The 16,504-nt window shown below is 36.3% G+C and overlaps 2 protein-coding genes across 7 annotated transcripts in view; one reads left to right on the forward strand and one right to left on the reverse strand.

The window, feature by feature from the left end:
- The window catches only part of PHC3 (polyhomeotic homolog 3), a 66,494-nt gene extending 57,899 nt beyond the window's left edge, over nt 1-8,595 (forward strand). For all 6 annotated transcript variants that reach the window (XM_016202998.2, XM_016203001.2, XM_016203004.2 and 3 more), the window contains one exon: nt 284-8,595. In XM_016202998.2, coding sequence (XP_016058484.1) covers nt 284-438 — 155 coding nt within the window. In that variant the 3' untranslated portion in view covers nt 439-8,595. The remainder of the gene's footprint in view (nt 1-283) is intronic.
- Nucleotides 8,596-9,375: 780 nt separating this feature from the next.
- Nucleotides 9,376-13,584, reverse strand: GPR160 (G protein-coupled receptor 160). Its single transcript, XM_016202985.2, has 2 exons — nt 13,509-13,584; nt 9,376-10,854 (listed from the first exon to the last, which is right to left on the reverse strand). The coding sequence occupies exon 2, from the start codon at nt 10,780-10,782 to the stop codon at nt 9,769-9,771; it is 1,014 nt and encodes a 337-aa protein (XP_016058471.2). The 5' UTR covers nt 10,783-10,854; nt 13,509-13,584; the 3' UTR covers nt 9,376-9,768.
- Nucleotides 13,585-16,504: the final 2,920 nt, after the last annotated feature.

Consider the following 16,504-nt stretch of genomic DNA (forward strand, 5'->3'; position numbering starts at 1 on the left):
TCAATCTGTACATTTTACTTGACTCTTACTAATTATTTCTGTTATTTTTAGAACAAGAATTCCAAGTGAATTGCTTTACCTGGATTTGTATTAATTTTTATTTTCAGGATGCCAAGAAATACTCTCTTCTTCAGGAGTGAACCTAAAACTACCATAAATAAATTTCATTTATTTCTCAACCTGTATTTCAGATACTCAGACCCAGTGAGAGCATAACTGTGACTATTAGGAGTAAAGTCTAATTGTTGTGTATTAATTCTTTCTTCCTCTGATCAAATTCCAGGCTGTCAGGATATCGCAGATGAGTTCAGAGCACAGGAGATTGATGGACAGGCCCTTCTCTTGCTAAAAGAAGACCATCTTATGAGTGCAATGAATATCAAGCTCGGCCCAGCCCTGAAGATCTGTGCACGCATCAACTCTCTGAAGGAATCTTAACAGGATCATGAGGCTTTGAGATAACAGTTTTACTCTTCTTAAATGAACTTGTAAGGTAAAGGCTCAGGTTGGCCTAGAATATTATCACTTACTGTGGTGAATAGCCAAGCACATTGGGATCTCCACATCAAAAGCTGACATTTCTTCTACAGATATAATAATTCATCGTACATTTTCATAATTAGCCAACATCGATGAAATTAATTTTACAGGTTACACAACATTGAAAGACTTGTTATAGAGGGCCATGATATTTTTCAAAGAAGCGTGTTATAGTAGACACTTTTTTAAAAAGTAATGTTTATCATTAATATAAAGAATCCTTTTTAAAGTAATTTAATGATTTACATTTCTCCTCTTTTGATCCATTTTTGTTATACATTTTTCTATGCTCTAAGTTTTCCATAGGTTGTAATGAGAGATAATTTAGGAATAATTTAGGAGTCCAGTGACTGGAATTGTATGCCATGAGATATCAGTGTGCATTAAAAAAAAAAAATGTTAGAAAGTTGCTTTGTCTATAAAAAAGGATTGCATTGTAGCAAGAATAATACTCACCTGGAAGTCAGAAGAGTTGGTTTCTATTCCAAACTTGACCAAGAGTTTGGTGTAGTTGAAAAAGTTTTCCTCTTAGTTTTTGTAGAGCAGTGGTTCTCCCAGAGATGAGTGTTTCGTATGTGTGGGTTTTTTTTAATTAAAAAAATATGTTTTTATTGATTTTAGAGAGAGAGGAAGGGAGAGAGAGAGAAACATTGATGTGAGAGCAGGACATCGATCAGCTGCCTCCTGCGCACCCCTTACTGGGAATCAAACTAGCGACCTCTTGGTGCGAGAGTTGACGCTCAACCACTTAGCCACACCTGTGACGCCTGGAGGTCAGTTTTGCTGCCCAGGGGACATTTTGGTTGTCGTAGCTTGGGGGGCGTGGGAGGGTTGCTATCAGTATCTAACACATGGAGGACAGGGATATTGCTGTATATCTTACAATGCACAGTATAGCTCTCCATAACAGAGTTATGTGGTCCAAAATGTCAGTAGTGCCAAGGTTGAGAAACTGATGTAAGAGTGATAAATGTTTCTCTTTTTTACCCAAAGGGATACATTATACAATGGAAGTATATTAGACAGCATCAGTATCCTGGTGAAGTATTTTTCTCAGTGTATGCACACTAGAAAAAGGGGGGGAAATCCATTAAATTGGCCGGTAAAATAAGGACAGCATACAAATAATTTGACTCAGAAGACATTGATTCATATTATCTTTCATATCTCTCTGCTCCTCTGTACTAATTAAGGCATAATCTGATTATACCTTATGAACCAGTGTACATAGAACCTTTGCTGACAAGGCAATAGTTTGTGGCAGATATATGTATTTGGTCTTTGGAGTTTTTCTGATGTTGAACATGCTGGGTCTAGCTAGAAAGCGTATTCCTTTTTCCTGACTAAACCCTTGCATGCCTCCTGCAAAGCACTTACCAAGTGATATCTCTTGGAGAGTGAGATCTCATTTTATACGGACATGTTTTAGAGGAAAATTTTTAAAGCAAAACCTTTCACTGAACGCTTAGCGATCTCCTAGAATGACACTAAAACAAAATAATTATGGGAGCCCTGAGAGCTTTATAGTCCTGGACATCAAAAATTTGTTTTAATCTTTTTTTTAATCTTTACCATACAATGGAAATGTTTTAGTAACTGACGGAACACACATAGATATTTGGCAAAAGTGGGGAAGAGTCCATGGGTTTCAGTCATTGTCACTGCTCTTTTCAAAAAGATTGTGTTGAGCTAGTAAAAGACTAAAGATGTCATTAAAGACATCACAGATATTTATCTTTTGGCTTTGTGTACATTAGAGAATGTTGATTATTTTTATACAAAAATACAGCGGGTAATTTTTTTAATCTTTAGATGCCTCTTGTTTGAATGTATGCTTTGTGGGATTCTTTTGTGTAGTAATGTTTTAAAAAATGATGTTTACTGATAGTTGCGTGTAGGATTAGAATGTGTAATATAGTGTAAGGCTCATGTTCCAGACCTACGATAGCTTGTAATCCACGTTACATATTTCTTTATATCACATTTTTAATTATTGGATTAAAGTTTCAAGGAAAGGTAGGTACTCTAGTAAACTTTCACTTATTAGCATTTAATCATTGTGACAGAGTTGTCATATGCTTGACTTTCCCCCTCATGTTGCAATTTCAGAACACAAGTACAGGCTAGACAGTAGTGGGAGATGGTTCACTGTTCGGCGGTAGGGGCACAAACAAAAATCTCCCTTGGAATTAAAACTTTATCATAGAAAATCCACAGACAATTAGTATAAAATTATTTGGGGACAGATTCCCCTTGCAATAATGATTGCTTCCCATAACTATATTATCTTTACCTTTAAGGTGCTAGCTTTGAACTGTTATAGGTTCTTTTATTTACACCCTCTTCTAATAGCAGTCATGATGTACTTACTAAAGCCCCTGTGCCTAGCACTGTGTTAAGTATACAAGAAAGCTTACAAGAGGGGTTTCCACTGAGAGCGCCTTACAATCTTAAGTCTTTTAATAATAATCTGAAGATTAAGTTCAGATTTTTTGTTGTCCCCACTCGAAACATACCAGAAAATATACCTGTGTTCTTCAAGTGAGTCATTTTATTTAGAAATGGCTCATTTGCTTTTAGTTGGTTGTTCTGACCTTTGATGCAGCTATTTCTCTCAAGATGATTAAACCATCTTAATTTCAGTTACACATAGTGGGTATAGATGATGACACTGGGTGTCCCCCTCTCCCCTGAGCTTTATAAGCAGTTTTAATATGATACAGGTGGGAAGAGTGCTATTATTTTCATTTTCCTTCACATAACTGTTTTAGGATTTTGATTGAGGACAGGGAATGACAGGCAGAAAGGGGATATGGGAAGTTCTTCCGACTTTTGCTACTTAGGTTTGCATTTTCTGACTTGTTTAAACTGATGCACTCTTTTTCCATTGAGGGGAAAAAACCCTACACGTTTGAAATTTTATTTGCTTTAAGCCGTGTGTTCTAAGAAAAGCTGAGAGAGAGAGCTGGTTTGTAAAAATTATTTTCTACATGATGTGGATTTTCATCAAACCTTGTATAGGGATGTGTGTGACACAGCTATGCAGCTTTGATGGAATCAGTATAGTATGAGACAGACTGCTGTCCCCATACCTGTCACTTTTTAAGTGGCATCTAGCTATTTCCAAGATGGTACTTTTAATTTGCTGTGGCATCCTCTAAACAGACATTTTTAAAGTCCCACTTTAAGGGCTGTCACCTAGAAGTAGAGAAGGTAGAATGGGAGAAAAGACATGTTAGTGAAGAAACGAGAATGCGAGAGAGGCCGACGAGACCTGCCGCTTGTTAGTTTATCCCACTTCAACACTGAACAAATGTCTGCACTTTTGAAGTTAATATTCATGTTTTACCTAGTTTTAAATAGAAATGATTTTAAGTAGCCCACTGTATGAAATAAGTATTGTTATGCCCATGCCTTTGAATAATTTTTTTTTTTAATATATCTTTATTGATTTCAGAGAGAGGAAAGGAGAGGGACGGAGGGAGACAGAGAGAAACATCAATGATGAGAGAGTCTTTGATCCGCTGCCTCCTGCACGCCCCCGACTGGGGATCGAGCCCGCAACCCGGGCATGCGCCCTGATCGGGAATCGAACCCCGATCTCCTGGATCCTAGGCCCACGCTCAACTGCTGAGCCACACCCTGCTGGGCGAATAATTTTTGACATAGCTAATCTTCATATATCCAGTGTGAAATTATAGTCAGACATTTCTTCAGGTACCAGTCTTAGATTGAAATGTCATAGTGCCTCATATCACTGATGTGTTCAATTAAATGTTAAGTCCCACTATTGGCATTTGCAGGGTGTTGGTATCACCATGGCACAAACGTGGTAGGGCAGTATATAGATTGTATAGTCTTAGGCTGTCAAAAACTCAAAGGTTAATCGTTATAATTGTTATCAGAATTGAGTATACTTTCAGATGCCACGATTGAATCAATCTTATAGATTTTTATAAAGAAAAGCATTTTTAAGGTCGTATTTTATTTGCTAGGTTGTGTCTCAGACTAAGAATTGGATGACTAAGAGCTATAAGTTTCTCTTCATCAGTGTGGATTTCAATTAACACAAGCCTACCTCTATTTTTTGATGCACAGTAGTGCGGATCATGAAATAAACTGTTTAATTCACATTCATCAATATTGGTATTTTATGGATCTATGTAGAACATTTGATTTCATCTTAAGGATTGCGATTCAATTTAGATAAGCACAAATGCAGTATTAGGAAAAGAAAATATGCAATTTTACTAAAATTTAATTTCAGCCTATTAAAAGCTGTATATCTTTAAAAGAATTCTTTGGGAAGATAATTCTCTTTTGTTAGAAGTTCAGAAAATGTATCACTATATAATTTCCTTCAGAGCAGCAATACAAGCCATTACATCAATAAAAAGAGTTAAAAATTATATTATCTTCTTTGAAAAAAGTTTCCTAAATTTTTAAGAATTCTAAAATTTTACATATTATTTTTTAGAGCTTATTTAATCTAGCTTAAAATAATGCTGTGAGAAAGTTCTGAAATTTGTAAAGCACTAATAGGATGGTAGTTATTACCATCATATACCAGAACAAAATGTTTGGCTTCTGAACTTTCACTTTAGTACACATACATTAAAAGCGAGTGACCTCTCTCCTTTCCAGATCTGAAGCCCAGCTTCTCTAATGAAAATCGTCCCATTCTACTTTAACACATGAACCTTTTAAGTGCCATGTTTATGGAACCTTTTGAGAAATGTTTTCTATGAATGTTTTCTCCCTTTTTATAGCTTATGGACATTTAATTTTATTTAAAGATGACAATTTTTATCTCAGATGTTAGAGAGGAGGTACACTAGAAAAATACTTTTTCCTACTATTTTTGAAAAGTACAATTGCTCTCAGTGATACTGGTGGCGTAAATATGAATCCATAGAAAGAAAACCTGTGCAAAGGTTTTTAAATGTATTGTCTAAAAGAAAGTATAGAATGAATCTTAATTTGGAAAAAAGAAATCAATATAAATGTAAAAGTTATGCTAACATGGCATGGTTTTAAATTTAAGAGTGATATAGTAAGTCCTTTTAGACTACCTATTCATAGACTCCAGTGATCTTCTTAAGGACTGATAGTAGCCATCATTATTGGCTTAAGTTATACTTTAGGGAATATTATCAGTGTTAAATCCATGTTTTTTGGAGCTTTAATTGATGGAGGTGAAGAAGTTGGTGTTTCTGAGGGTGATGGGGCTGGTAGTGAAATATAAACATCAACCTACTTTAGAAAGGAACTTTTTAGTCTTGCCTCAAGCAAACCAGAAGTATCCATTGCTTAAAATTTGTTTAGAATGGCTTAAAAGTCATAATTCTTTTTGTTTCAGATAGTACTAAATAAATAATCTACTTTAATAGTTAATAGATGAACATAATCATTAAATATGACAAATGACTGAGGTTCTACATCAGTTGGAATAGCTGTGTGTGACACCCTAGGCAGTTACTGCCTTTTAACCTGTTCCTCTCCCGAGTATGTAAGTGTGGAGTCTGTACTACTCAAAGTGCTGATTTTGGTTTATCACCTCTGAGGTTCCTCCCAGCTCTGCAACTATGATCCTGGCCACATGACGAGGTGTATTTCAGTTGCTTCTACTTAATTCTCATTCCCTTTTTAACAGTTCATGTTACATTTCAGAGCTATTGCTAAGATAATTATTTATTAAACATTATTTCCTGGGTCACCTAGTCTTTGTTGTCCTAAGGAACAAGGCAGAAAATTCAAACAGACAAGCAAATGAGGACATTTTTCTAAATGCTTCTTGCGCGTTACCCATGGAATATGTGAGCACATGAACATCATTCGTGCATTTATCCATTCATTTTGCAAACCGTTGGAACACTTACAGTGTGTGGTATACATCATAAGGAACTAGTAAACAGTTTTGTTCCCAAACAAAATTTTGATTGTAGTTTAAACAGACATGGACATAATTATTACTTAATGTACTGAATGTGAAGTTGGAACTGAGGGAACTTTTGTATGCTTTGGGGGAAGGATTAGGCTAGATGACAGCTAAAGGGTCTGAGTGAATCACATCAAGTCCTACAACATTTCACAGACTAAACATCAATCAGTCATATACCTGATTACGTTATAAAATTAAGGGTATTAACATTAAGGATATCTATTTCAAGACTGTGTAACAGCCCCTATTTCTAAGAACTATTTTCACACTGGCATCTATTCCAGAGGTGTTGCTATGCGGGGTGTGTGACAGAATAAGACAAAGAAGCTGGTGCTTACTATACATTTTTAACTACAAAAGCTTTACACCCAGTACTGACAATGCAGTAACTGTCTAAAACTGAAAAATCTCAAAGGAGATTACTGAACAGGTTTGTTTTTTATTTTGTTTGGGTTTTTGTTTATTTTTAAAGCAAGAAAGATTACATAAAATAAATTTCATTACAATTATCGACTTTTTAGAAAGCACACATTATACAGTAAAAGGGTTTCCTTTAAAATGTAGAACTAGTAAACATAAAAGAGTTCCATGTTTAAACTGACAGGTATTTGAGGAGCAAGCATTGAATGGGATCATTTATTAACTGGGTCGAGATTCCTTACCACTTGAGGATTCTGTGAATTACACTGTAATTCCTACTGACACAGCTTTACATAGTAACATTGCTTGATACTAACATTCTCTATAAAAATAAAAAATGAAAATAACTAATATTAAAGAGACCTTTTACGCATCATAGTCACAGCTTCTTAAAGCAGGAAAATGTCCACATGTTGGATTAGAATCTTTAACAAATTGATTAAAGAAGGAACACTAACATCCAAGTCACCAATAGACTGGGTTACATTTTTCTTCCATGGCACTGTTTAAAATTTAATTTTAAGATGTTTTGATTTACCCAATTTTAAAAATATTTTATGCTGTTAAAATATATATTGCTTAAATATTGTTTATATACATATTAAACATTTTAAAGTGAGTGGAGTATGCAAGGATGGTGTAATTTTGGATATCTGACTTCTGAAACGTTTAACCAGATTCCCAATCACCTTTTTATTTAAGAGCTTTTTGTTTTTTTAGTAGGAAAAAAAAGTGAAAGTAGGTTCCAGAAACTATCCTCAGAGCCAGGAGTGAGCTTGTGCTGAGGGTTGGGGTTGTAGGCAGCAGTGTGCAGGACGGATGCCGACACTGATGACAGGCATTTCAGGCCTCTTTGCTGAATTAGTGCTTTTTGTCTTGCTTGTTAATTTGTTGTTGTAGATTTAACAAAGGCAAATTGTTGTGATAAATTAGTTTTTAAAAAATATTAATTTTTGATGCTTCAAACACATGATAATTGACTTTTTTAATTCCTCCTTTTGGTTCCTCACATTGTTCTAAAATAGGACTTTCATATTATTAAAACCTCAAAAACTGACCCACCCCGAATGAACAAAGCATCACAAGGGGAAAAACATTTTTTATCTTTATAGGAAACAAATGTTAAGATTATATATAGATGTATTCTTTACATTGGATATTGTATTAGAGTCCTCCTTACAGGAAATTAAATAGTTTTAGCATTCTTAGCATTAGTGTTCCTAGATTGGTGTCTATAGCTACAGGTTTCAAACGTATAACCTGAAAATGAAGTTAATTTTGCGTTATAAGAGCACACCACGATCTATGTAAAAAGATTGTCCATTTGGTGTATTTTTTTAAAAAAGAGAAGGCACTTTCATATTAACACGTAGCATGTACGTTAATTTTAGATTTTCATATTTGTTGTGTCTGTACTCAGTGAAGTAAAACTAAGCATTCAGACGTTTGTTGATGGCAACATTAACCATTAAATTAAAGCACCTTATGCTCTGCTGCTTAAACTTGCTTGTAATTGCACCTTTGTTACCTGCACATTTTCACAGAGAATATTGTTGTAACATTGCTTCATGTGGGTCTGGATGGAAGGTTAGTGGGCCTACAGGATCATTTATTTATATTGTTTATAATTCAATAATATATTGTAGACCAGCTGTTAAGTTCATTTCTTTGCAAATAAAAGCCTCTTCCATTTGGCTGGTCTATTGAATACTTTCTTTTTTTCTTTAAGCTTATGAGGTATGGGTAGTACACTAAGTGAACAACAAAAAAGCTTAATAAAGAGTTCGAAAAGTTACACATTTTCCTGACTTAAAATATGCAGAGTTTAAATCTCTACTAATTAAGTACAATATTTTTTAAAATATACTAGTCCCATGTTATGGCCAATTAGAAAGCGATTACGTTCATAGGAAAGTAGCAGAGAAGTGAGAGGGCCGGGTTTAGATACTGACACATTAGATAATGTCTGTGTAGTTCAACTTAATTCACAAAGTGACCAGATTATTCGCCATCCAGATTCCTTTATTCCAGTAGTTCTCAGCCAGGGGCAGTTGTGCCCACCACGGGAGGGTAGGAATGCTGCTAACACCCCACAATGCACAGGGCAGTCTCCCCAAACAATTACCTAACCCAAAATAGCAGTAGTGCTGAGGATGAGAAACCCTACTTTACTTTTACAGCGTGATATGTTGCCAATGTAATATGCTTTGACATTTCAAGTTACATATAAGTTATAACTGAAAATGAATTTAGCACATCATGGAAAGAGACCTAGTCACTACTCCCAGTTCTGTAAGTTAAGCAGCCAAAACTCTGCTTCCAGAAATATTTACATTTAGAACAGAGAGATATTTTTTAAAATTAGCTAAATTTAAATTGAGCTAATCTTCCCCTTATGTTAAAGAATAGTTATACCAAATCACTTTAAGAAAATGATCTTGATTTTCTTGCTCTGAATTTAATAAAAATGTTTATTTAAGTTTATATCAAAGTTGGCAGCAAATCTCAGATTTACATAGCAGTTTGCATCCAGAAGCTTTCTGGATAAAACAAACATCAGTATGGCCAAATGTTAACTCATTTCACTTTTATGTTAATATCTGTAACATGCAATTTTTCTGAACAGGTATAAAATTTTCTCTTGCAATTATTGTGTGAAAAAACAAACAAAAAGAGAAATAATATCACAGCCCTAAAATACACATTTTGTAAAAGTATGAACATTGGAGGGGGGGGCGCGGCGTGGCTGAGGGAGGCTTCAGTTCAGTTCAGTTCAGTTCAGTCTCTGTGTGTCCTGAGTCGTCATTCTTCCGTTTTGTAAAGTTATGATTCTTACTTCAGTTGTAAGTTTTAACCATGGCAACACATTAACAAGTTATTATTGATATAGGCTTTTCAATTTGCTCAATATTATGAATTGCAAGTGGAATGAAGCAGCATTTCCAGTTCACAAATGGATCCACAGGTAATGCGATATCTCTTAAACTAAGCTTGTGACAATTAAACCAGAAAACTGTAGCAATGATAAAACTATTGACAAAGTACAACCATGGAATGTTCATCTCAATATATGCTGGAATCTGTACTTTAAATAAAAGGGTAATTATTTGAAGCAGTACAAATGGTAACCAGGTACCGAGAAAACAAACAATGAACTTGGGCAAGAGTGTTTTTTTAGAGCTCACAGTATAACTAGAGTGAGAGGAAAAGGGAAAATATAGGACAGTCTCATTCATATAGGAAGTTATCCTAATAGCCTGTACCAAGGTAGTAACTTCTGACCAAGAGGTTATAAAAGCCATCAATAAAATCATCACCATGGAAAATGACAGCCAGTAACTTTGAATGCTGACGTAGAAAGGACACTGATAAGAATAAACATTTTGTGCATTCAGGTTTTGGTAGATAGCTGGATCTCCCAAAACATAAGCAAAGACTGAAATCCAAATTAAAACGACTATAAAGAAATAAAATAATTTCTGACACTTAAGTGGAAAGTTGGCTTTAGAAAAATTCAGATGATAATCTATATAAGCTACCAGGAAAATGGGATAATGCAGAAAGCCGTAAGTAAAAGAAATAATTTGAGTAAACAAGCAGATGTGGTATTTAGTAAACCTAATGCCTAAAAGTACAAAATCCCTGAAATAGGATATAATGGAAATGTTTACCAAAAGTAAAAGATCAACGAATGCTAGTGAAATGCAAAAATAGTCCATAAAATTTTGACAGGTGTTTTTTCTTCTCATTCCCAGTGTGAGGATATTTAGTATTATTTTCCCAAGTATAATCAAGACTAGCAAACAGTTACCATCTAAGGGCTGACTTGTTTGATGTAACTGGTACTGAGAAGAGCAGTTCTCTGAAGAAAGAGCAGTCATACTTTTAGTTAAACTTCAGAAGGCCTGCTGAAGTACATCCGAGAAAACACTGCTTTGCTTTATTTTCCATCCCTGCAAAGAAAAGTGAAAAAATCTTGATGCTATCTTGATTCTCTCTCTACTTTAAAACTTTACAAAACAAGCACTACAATTCTCAAAATCTAATTTAATCCAATCATATCCACAAATAATTATATGTATTAAATAGGAATTTATATTTCTCATAAAACATAGAGAATGGAATATGATGAAGAATTAATATGTATACTTTGGTGATTTTTGGAGACCCAGATCATTCAGAATTCTCAGATCTATAACCAAAATTTTATATATAAATTACTAAAACTTCCATATAAATACAAGTTTTAATAACTTGTAGAAAGATAAAATACTTTTACTACTGGAGTGAAAACACAGGCTTAAAATCGCAGCCTGCAGGTAATACAGGAACAATTACAGTTGTTGACCAAGTCCCACTCTGACTCGATAATATCGCCTCACCCGTCCCCCCTTTCATCTTTCTGTCAGTGAAAGAGGCTCTCAAGTTAGAAGCTAAGACTGTTTTCACTCCACCTTTTCTGCACTTGTTCAATGCTAAGCCTTATGAATTTGTTACATGTTTAAAAAATAATATAAATTCCCACAATGTTTAATTAAATGAATTGCAGATTACAAAATTACATCATTCTTTTTAAAGACATTATACATGTATTGAAAAAACTTAAAAGGTACATATTGACTTATTACTATGGTAGTATTATAGGTCTTTTTGAGTTTCTCAACTTTTAAGGAAAAAAGTTAGGAAATATCAAGTATAAAATGTGAAAATAATTTGTTGAAAAGCAGATAACTGATTAAATAATTTCAAAGGAGTAATGAGGATAATGATACTGCCTGAAGGGAACAAATTCAGTGTGGGAGGAGGTTATCAGTTCTGCCGACAGAACGCATCCTAACTGGACAAAGCATCTTGTGATTGAGCTTCTGTGCTCATCTTTCCATTGTCCAGTTTTAGCAAGAGTCCTGCTAAGTCAGGTTACCCAGCATCTCTCACCCTCCATATCTGATCAGGTTCCTCATCCCTTGCCATGCCCCAGGTGGTGTCCAATCGCCCTGACCAGCCTTCAGCAAGAAGCCTGCGAGGGTTTAGACAGAGTCCCCTCTGACCCCTGATGTTTCCTTAGTAATATTCCATCCACTGACCCCCCCCACCTTGCTCCTTGGCTATCTATAAATTCCCACTTGTATTTGGAGTTGAGCCCCATCTCTTCCTGTCATTGCAGAACCGCATCACCGCGGTCCCTACACCTATCGCAGTGGTCCTGAATGGCTCTGCCTTACCATTCTTCAACAAGGGTCGTGAATAATTTTTTCTTTAACATACTCTGATGGCCATAAATACACCAATGTCATAAATTCACTTATTAGGGAACACAAATAATGTATCTATTTACACACACACGTGTATATCTAAAAACAGTTAAAAAGTCATTTAATACCCATATTTATAACTATCGGTGAAAAAACCAATGAAACAAGTTTTCTGTACAAATTTTTTTCTATGCTCAAATATACCATGTAGTTTAACGTGACCCTCTAGTGAGAAAGCTCCATTCCAGGTTTGATATGCAATACACAAGGGCATGGACTCACGGTGAACACCTTGACAAAGGCCGCAGGCTTCGTCAGTGGCGGTGCTTAACTAAGGAAGCACAGAGGGGATGACAAGACCACGTGATGCCCTCCTGTGCCAAGGAACAAACAGGCTTAGCTTTAAATGGCGAATGTTGGTTTGGAATGGAGGTGAGGAAGGGAAATAGTGTGGACTCATATTTATGAAGACCCAGTTTTTAAAAAAAGGTACATCTTTAGTATAAAGTTAAAAAAGAATTATCTGTATAAAATGATTTTATCCTTAATAACTCCTATGCAAGATGTAATGAGCAAAGCTAGGGAATCCACGTTTAAGACGGCAACATGCAAGGGCCGCTTCCTGTTTCCATTTCATCGCAGACTCACGGTGGGGCCGGGTGGGAGGCCAGCAAAGCAGGCTGCTGCCTGGCGGAGTCTCCTTGGGCTGAGTGAGCAAAGGTGCAGGAAGCAGAGGAAGAGGAGGGTCGGCTGCCGTCCCCAAGGCAGTAACCAGGCCGCTCTTAGAGGACTGGAAGAGACGACAGAACAAACCTGAGCTGGACCACACCAGGGACCGTGAAGCTGGAAGAAACCTGAAGAGGCGAAGGAGAAAAGGCCCAGGCGAGATGCGCAACTTGAGGCAATAAAAGCAGTGGAAGGGAGCTTTGGCAGTTTTACACTGGTTCCTGAAGATCATCACGGAAACCAAAACTTTCTGAGGTGACATCAACTTTATACGCCAGGTCCTCAATAAACCACTGAAAGTAATCAAAACGCCAACATTTTGTTCTTTAAACAACGCCCCCAGGACAAGAAAAAAACCTCTGACAGGCTACCCGTCCCCAAAAATGTTAACATTCACTCCAGAGATTCAGAGATTTATAAGACACAGTTCCTAATTTTTTTAACCAATGGATCAACTCAACGTTACTGTGAAAGTCCTTTTCAAGGCCCCTTTGGGCTTGCCTGTGATCTGCCCAGTTTAGAAGTATTAGCAGGGCCTGAAGGAAACAAACCATGATTTATTTTCACAGACCCAGTCTCTGCTTTTCTACTTACTAAGAACCCAATTCTTAACAACATACCATACTCACTCTGCTTTCTCCAGCAGGTCTTTCTCGGCTGATGATCTTCCTATTTTATTTCAATTTGGCGCCTTCAATTATCTTACTTTTGGTTTCTGACGTGCCAAAATGTCACATGAATAAACTCTGTGTGAAGATGAAAACAGAAATAACCATCATTAATAGCTATCTTAGTAACTGGAGTTCAATACTGGCGCCAGATCTCTGTTTAGAAAAACTGTAACTTGCTGTGGGATTAGAGCCAGTAAGTAATTGCTTATAATCTTTTTTCCCAGCAAAAGGAAGAAAGGGGATACTTAGTTTGAAAGCCCACCAGACCCTGAGATGTGGGTGCATATAACATGGCATCTATTTGAAGAAGTCTTGCTTACACCGCAGTTTTCCTACAGGCTTCAGAGTCTAACTCAGCAGTTCTCATAGTTCAGTTACAGGACCTTCTGACACTCATTGCATGTTAACATAAGTAACGTTTTTTAAAATGAAAAATTACTATGTTCTCCGATACCAAAAAATTGAATGAGCGAAGTGGCATTGTTTCACATCTCACAAATTGTCTGGCTCCATAGCAGAAGGCTAAAATCTCATCTATATGAATCAGGCATGGTATCACACTTCATGTAGCTTTTGGAAAGTCCTCTGTACATTCATGAGTTTGAGAGTAAAAAAAAAAAAACCTTTTAAAAAATAGGTAATAAGCTTAATAACTTCACAGTACTATAATCAAATAGTTGTGTTATGCAATCTCAGAAAAGTTTAACAAAACCATGTGCATGAAACAGTAGGACGGGAGGGGGAATGAACAGTTAACATTCTGGTGAACTACCGTAGAGAACATGAAATTAGCATGGTAGCTGGATTTGCTGATCCTGAATCGAGAAAGCCTACAGGAGAAATAATGTACTGAGCCTCTCCAGGGGTTTTACATACCTTTCATCTTAATCCTTAGAGCAATCATGAAGGTATGTATTATTTTTCCCCGGGAGGAAAAGGGCTCGGGGTTAACAAGCATGTTTCCTGAGGTTGCATGACTGGTAAGTGTTGGAGCTGAAGTGCAGTCTCAGGTCTGATTTCAAAGATCACGATCTTCAGTAAGCCTCAATTACGGCTCCACTCACAACTAGAAACGTAGGACCAATTCACATACGTGAAAGAGCTTCCCAAAAAGGTAATATCCAATTGAAGTGACTGTTGATTCCTGGTACTCAAAGGACCATAACTAACTGATTTGTATAATGTAATTTTATTCCTCTAACAGGTAAATATAATTTTTTAAAATGTGGTCTGTGCTCGATATGCCAAAATTCAGTGGAAAAAATAAAATGGCATTCAGTTGCCCGACAACTTTTAAAGAAATCGATGTTTTCTCATTCATTCACATAGTATAATTAGATTCAATATATAAAATTAAGAAAATACAAGAACTTTTTATTTAAGCTTTAAAAGGTAATGGAAATTTAACAGGTAATATTAATTTACATAGTCTAAAACTCAAGTTACAGGAAGTGTATACAGTGAAAATAACTCATCCTACCCACTCAAAACCTCTCAGCTGCACTCATCACTATCCAGTCCCTCCCTAGGTAAAACCAGGGTTACCAGTTACTTGTGTAGCTTCCAGAGAAATCTTAAAGCAGGGTTTTAAAAAGAAAATCATTGTTACCAGTTACTTGTTTTTAATTTTTATTTTTGTTCAAAATATTACAGATGTCCCTTTTTCTCCCCAGTGACCCATTCTACCCCACCCCACCTCCCTCCCCAGTCCCTCTCCCCACCATTGTCCGTGTCCTTGGGTTGTGCATATATACATATAAGTTCTTTGGTTACTCTCTCCCCCTCACCCACCCGCCCTCCTCCATCTCTCTGACATTTGTCAGTCTGATTCATGCTTCCATGTCATTGAATCATTTCTGTTCATCAGATTATTAAGTTCTTTAGATTCCACACATAAGTGAGATTATGTGATGTCTTTCTCTGCCTGGCTTACTTCACTTAGCATAATATTCTCCAGGTCCTTCCACACTGTATTAGATAAACGTTTTCCGCAAGAAAGCTGTCTGAATTACGAGTCCCTATTATGTCAGTTTGTCTCCTCACTGGTGGTGTGAAGTTAGATCACCAAGTAAGGTGATCTGCCACATGTATCTATTGTGCCCGTGCCTTTTCCCTTTTGTAATCAATAAGTAACCTCCAGGGCAATACCTTGTTCTACAACAAAGTTTCACCAAACAGTTCCAGCATCCACTTATCATCCTTGCCTGAATCAATTACCATCTCAGGAATCACAAAACTGTGATTTTCTAATTCTATGGTTACTTCTGCTTTTACGAGCTGGCAATTTCCCCCCCGGGAAATATATTATGGATTCATGGACTTATTTTTACTGAGTGTGTTATAATCACTGCCACCCTTATTCTTTTGAAAGCCTAAATTTTCCAAACTCATCCTGTAAGAGTTCCTTCAAGCTGGCTCCTGGGCCCTCTTGACATTTCCCAGTCTTTAAACATTTGTTTGCAGAGCCACCCAATGACCTGATATTCCATCCTGGACTCTTACCTGTGAGAAATAAATGTACTCGATTTGAGCCATTACATTTTTGGTCTATTTTTACAGCAATTGAGCCCATCCTACTTAATATGAAATACTTCTAATTGTTCTTTTTCACAGTCCTTCCCTCTTGCTGTGTATGTCCCTACTTCTATCACCACATTTTTATCCACTGTGAGCCTTCACTGTCTTTTTGCCTGCTCTCAGCCTCACATCAGTATTCTTAACCAGACCCCCAACTTATGGAAAGTGTATTCTACATGTACACATATTACAGTTATCAATGGCTGGGCTACCTTGTGATTAACCATGGCCCAGGGGCTTCTCTTGCCAGGAACAGGAACAAAGCCAATCATTCTTCATTCTGAACTCCCTACTTACAAAATTAATTAGCCTTCATTTGACTTTGTGCAATTTGTAAGTACCCAACTTATCCAGGTTATTTGTACTCCTGTTTCTAG

Source organism: Miniopterus natalensis, chromosome 6, assembly GCF_054644295.1.
Source record: "Miniopterus natalensis isolate mMinNat1 chromosome 6, mMinNat1.hap1, whole genome shotgun sequence".
NCBI classification, from domain to species: domain Eukaryota; kingdom Metazoa; phylum Chordata; class Mammalia; order Chiroptera; family Miniopteridae; genus Miniopterus; species Miniopterus natalensis.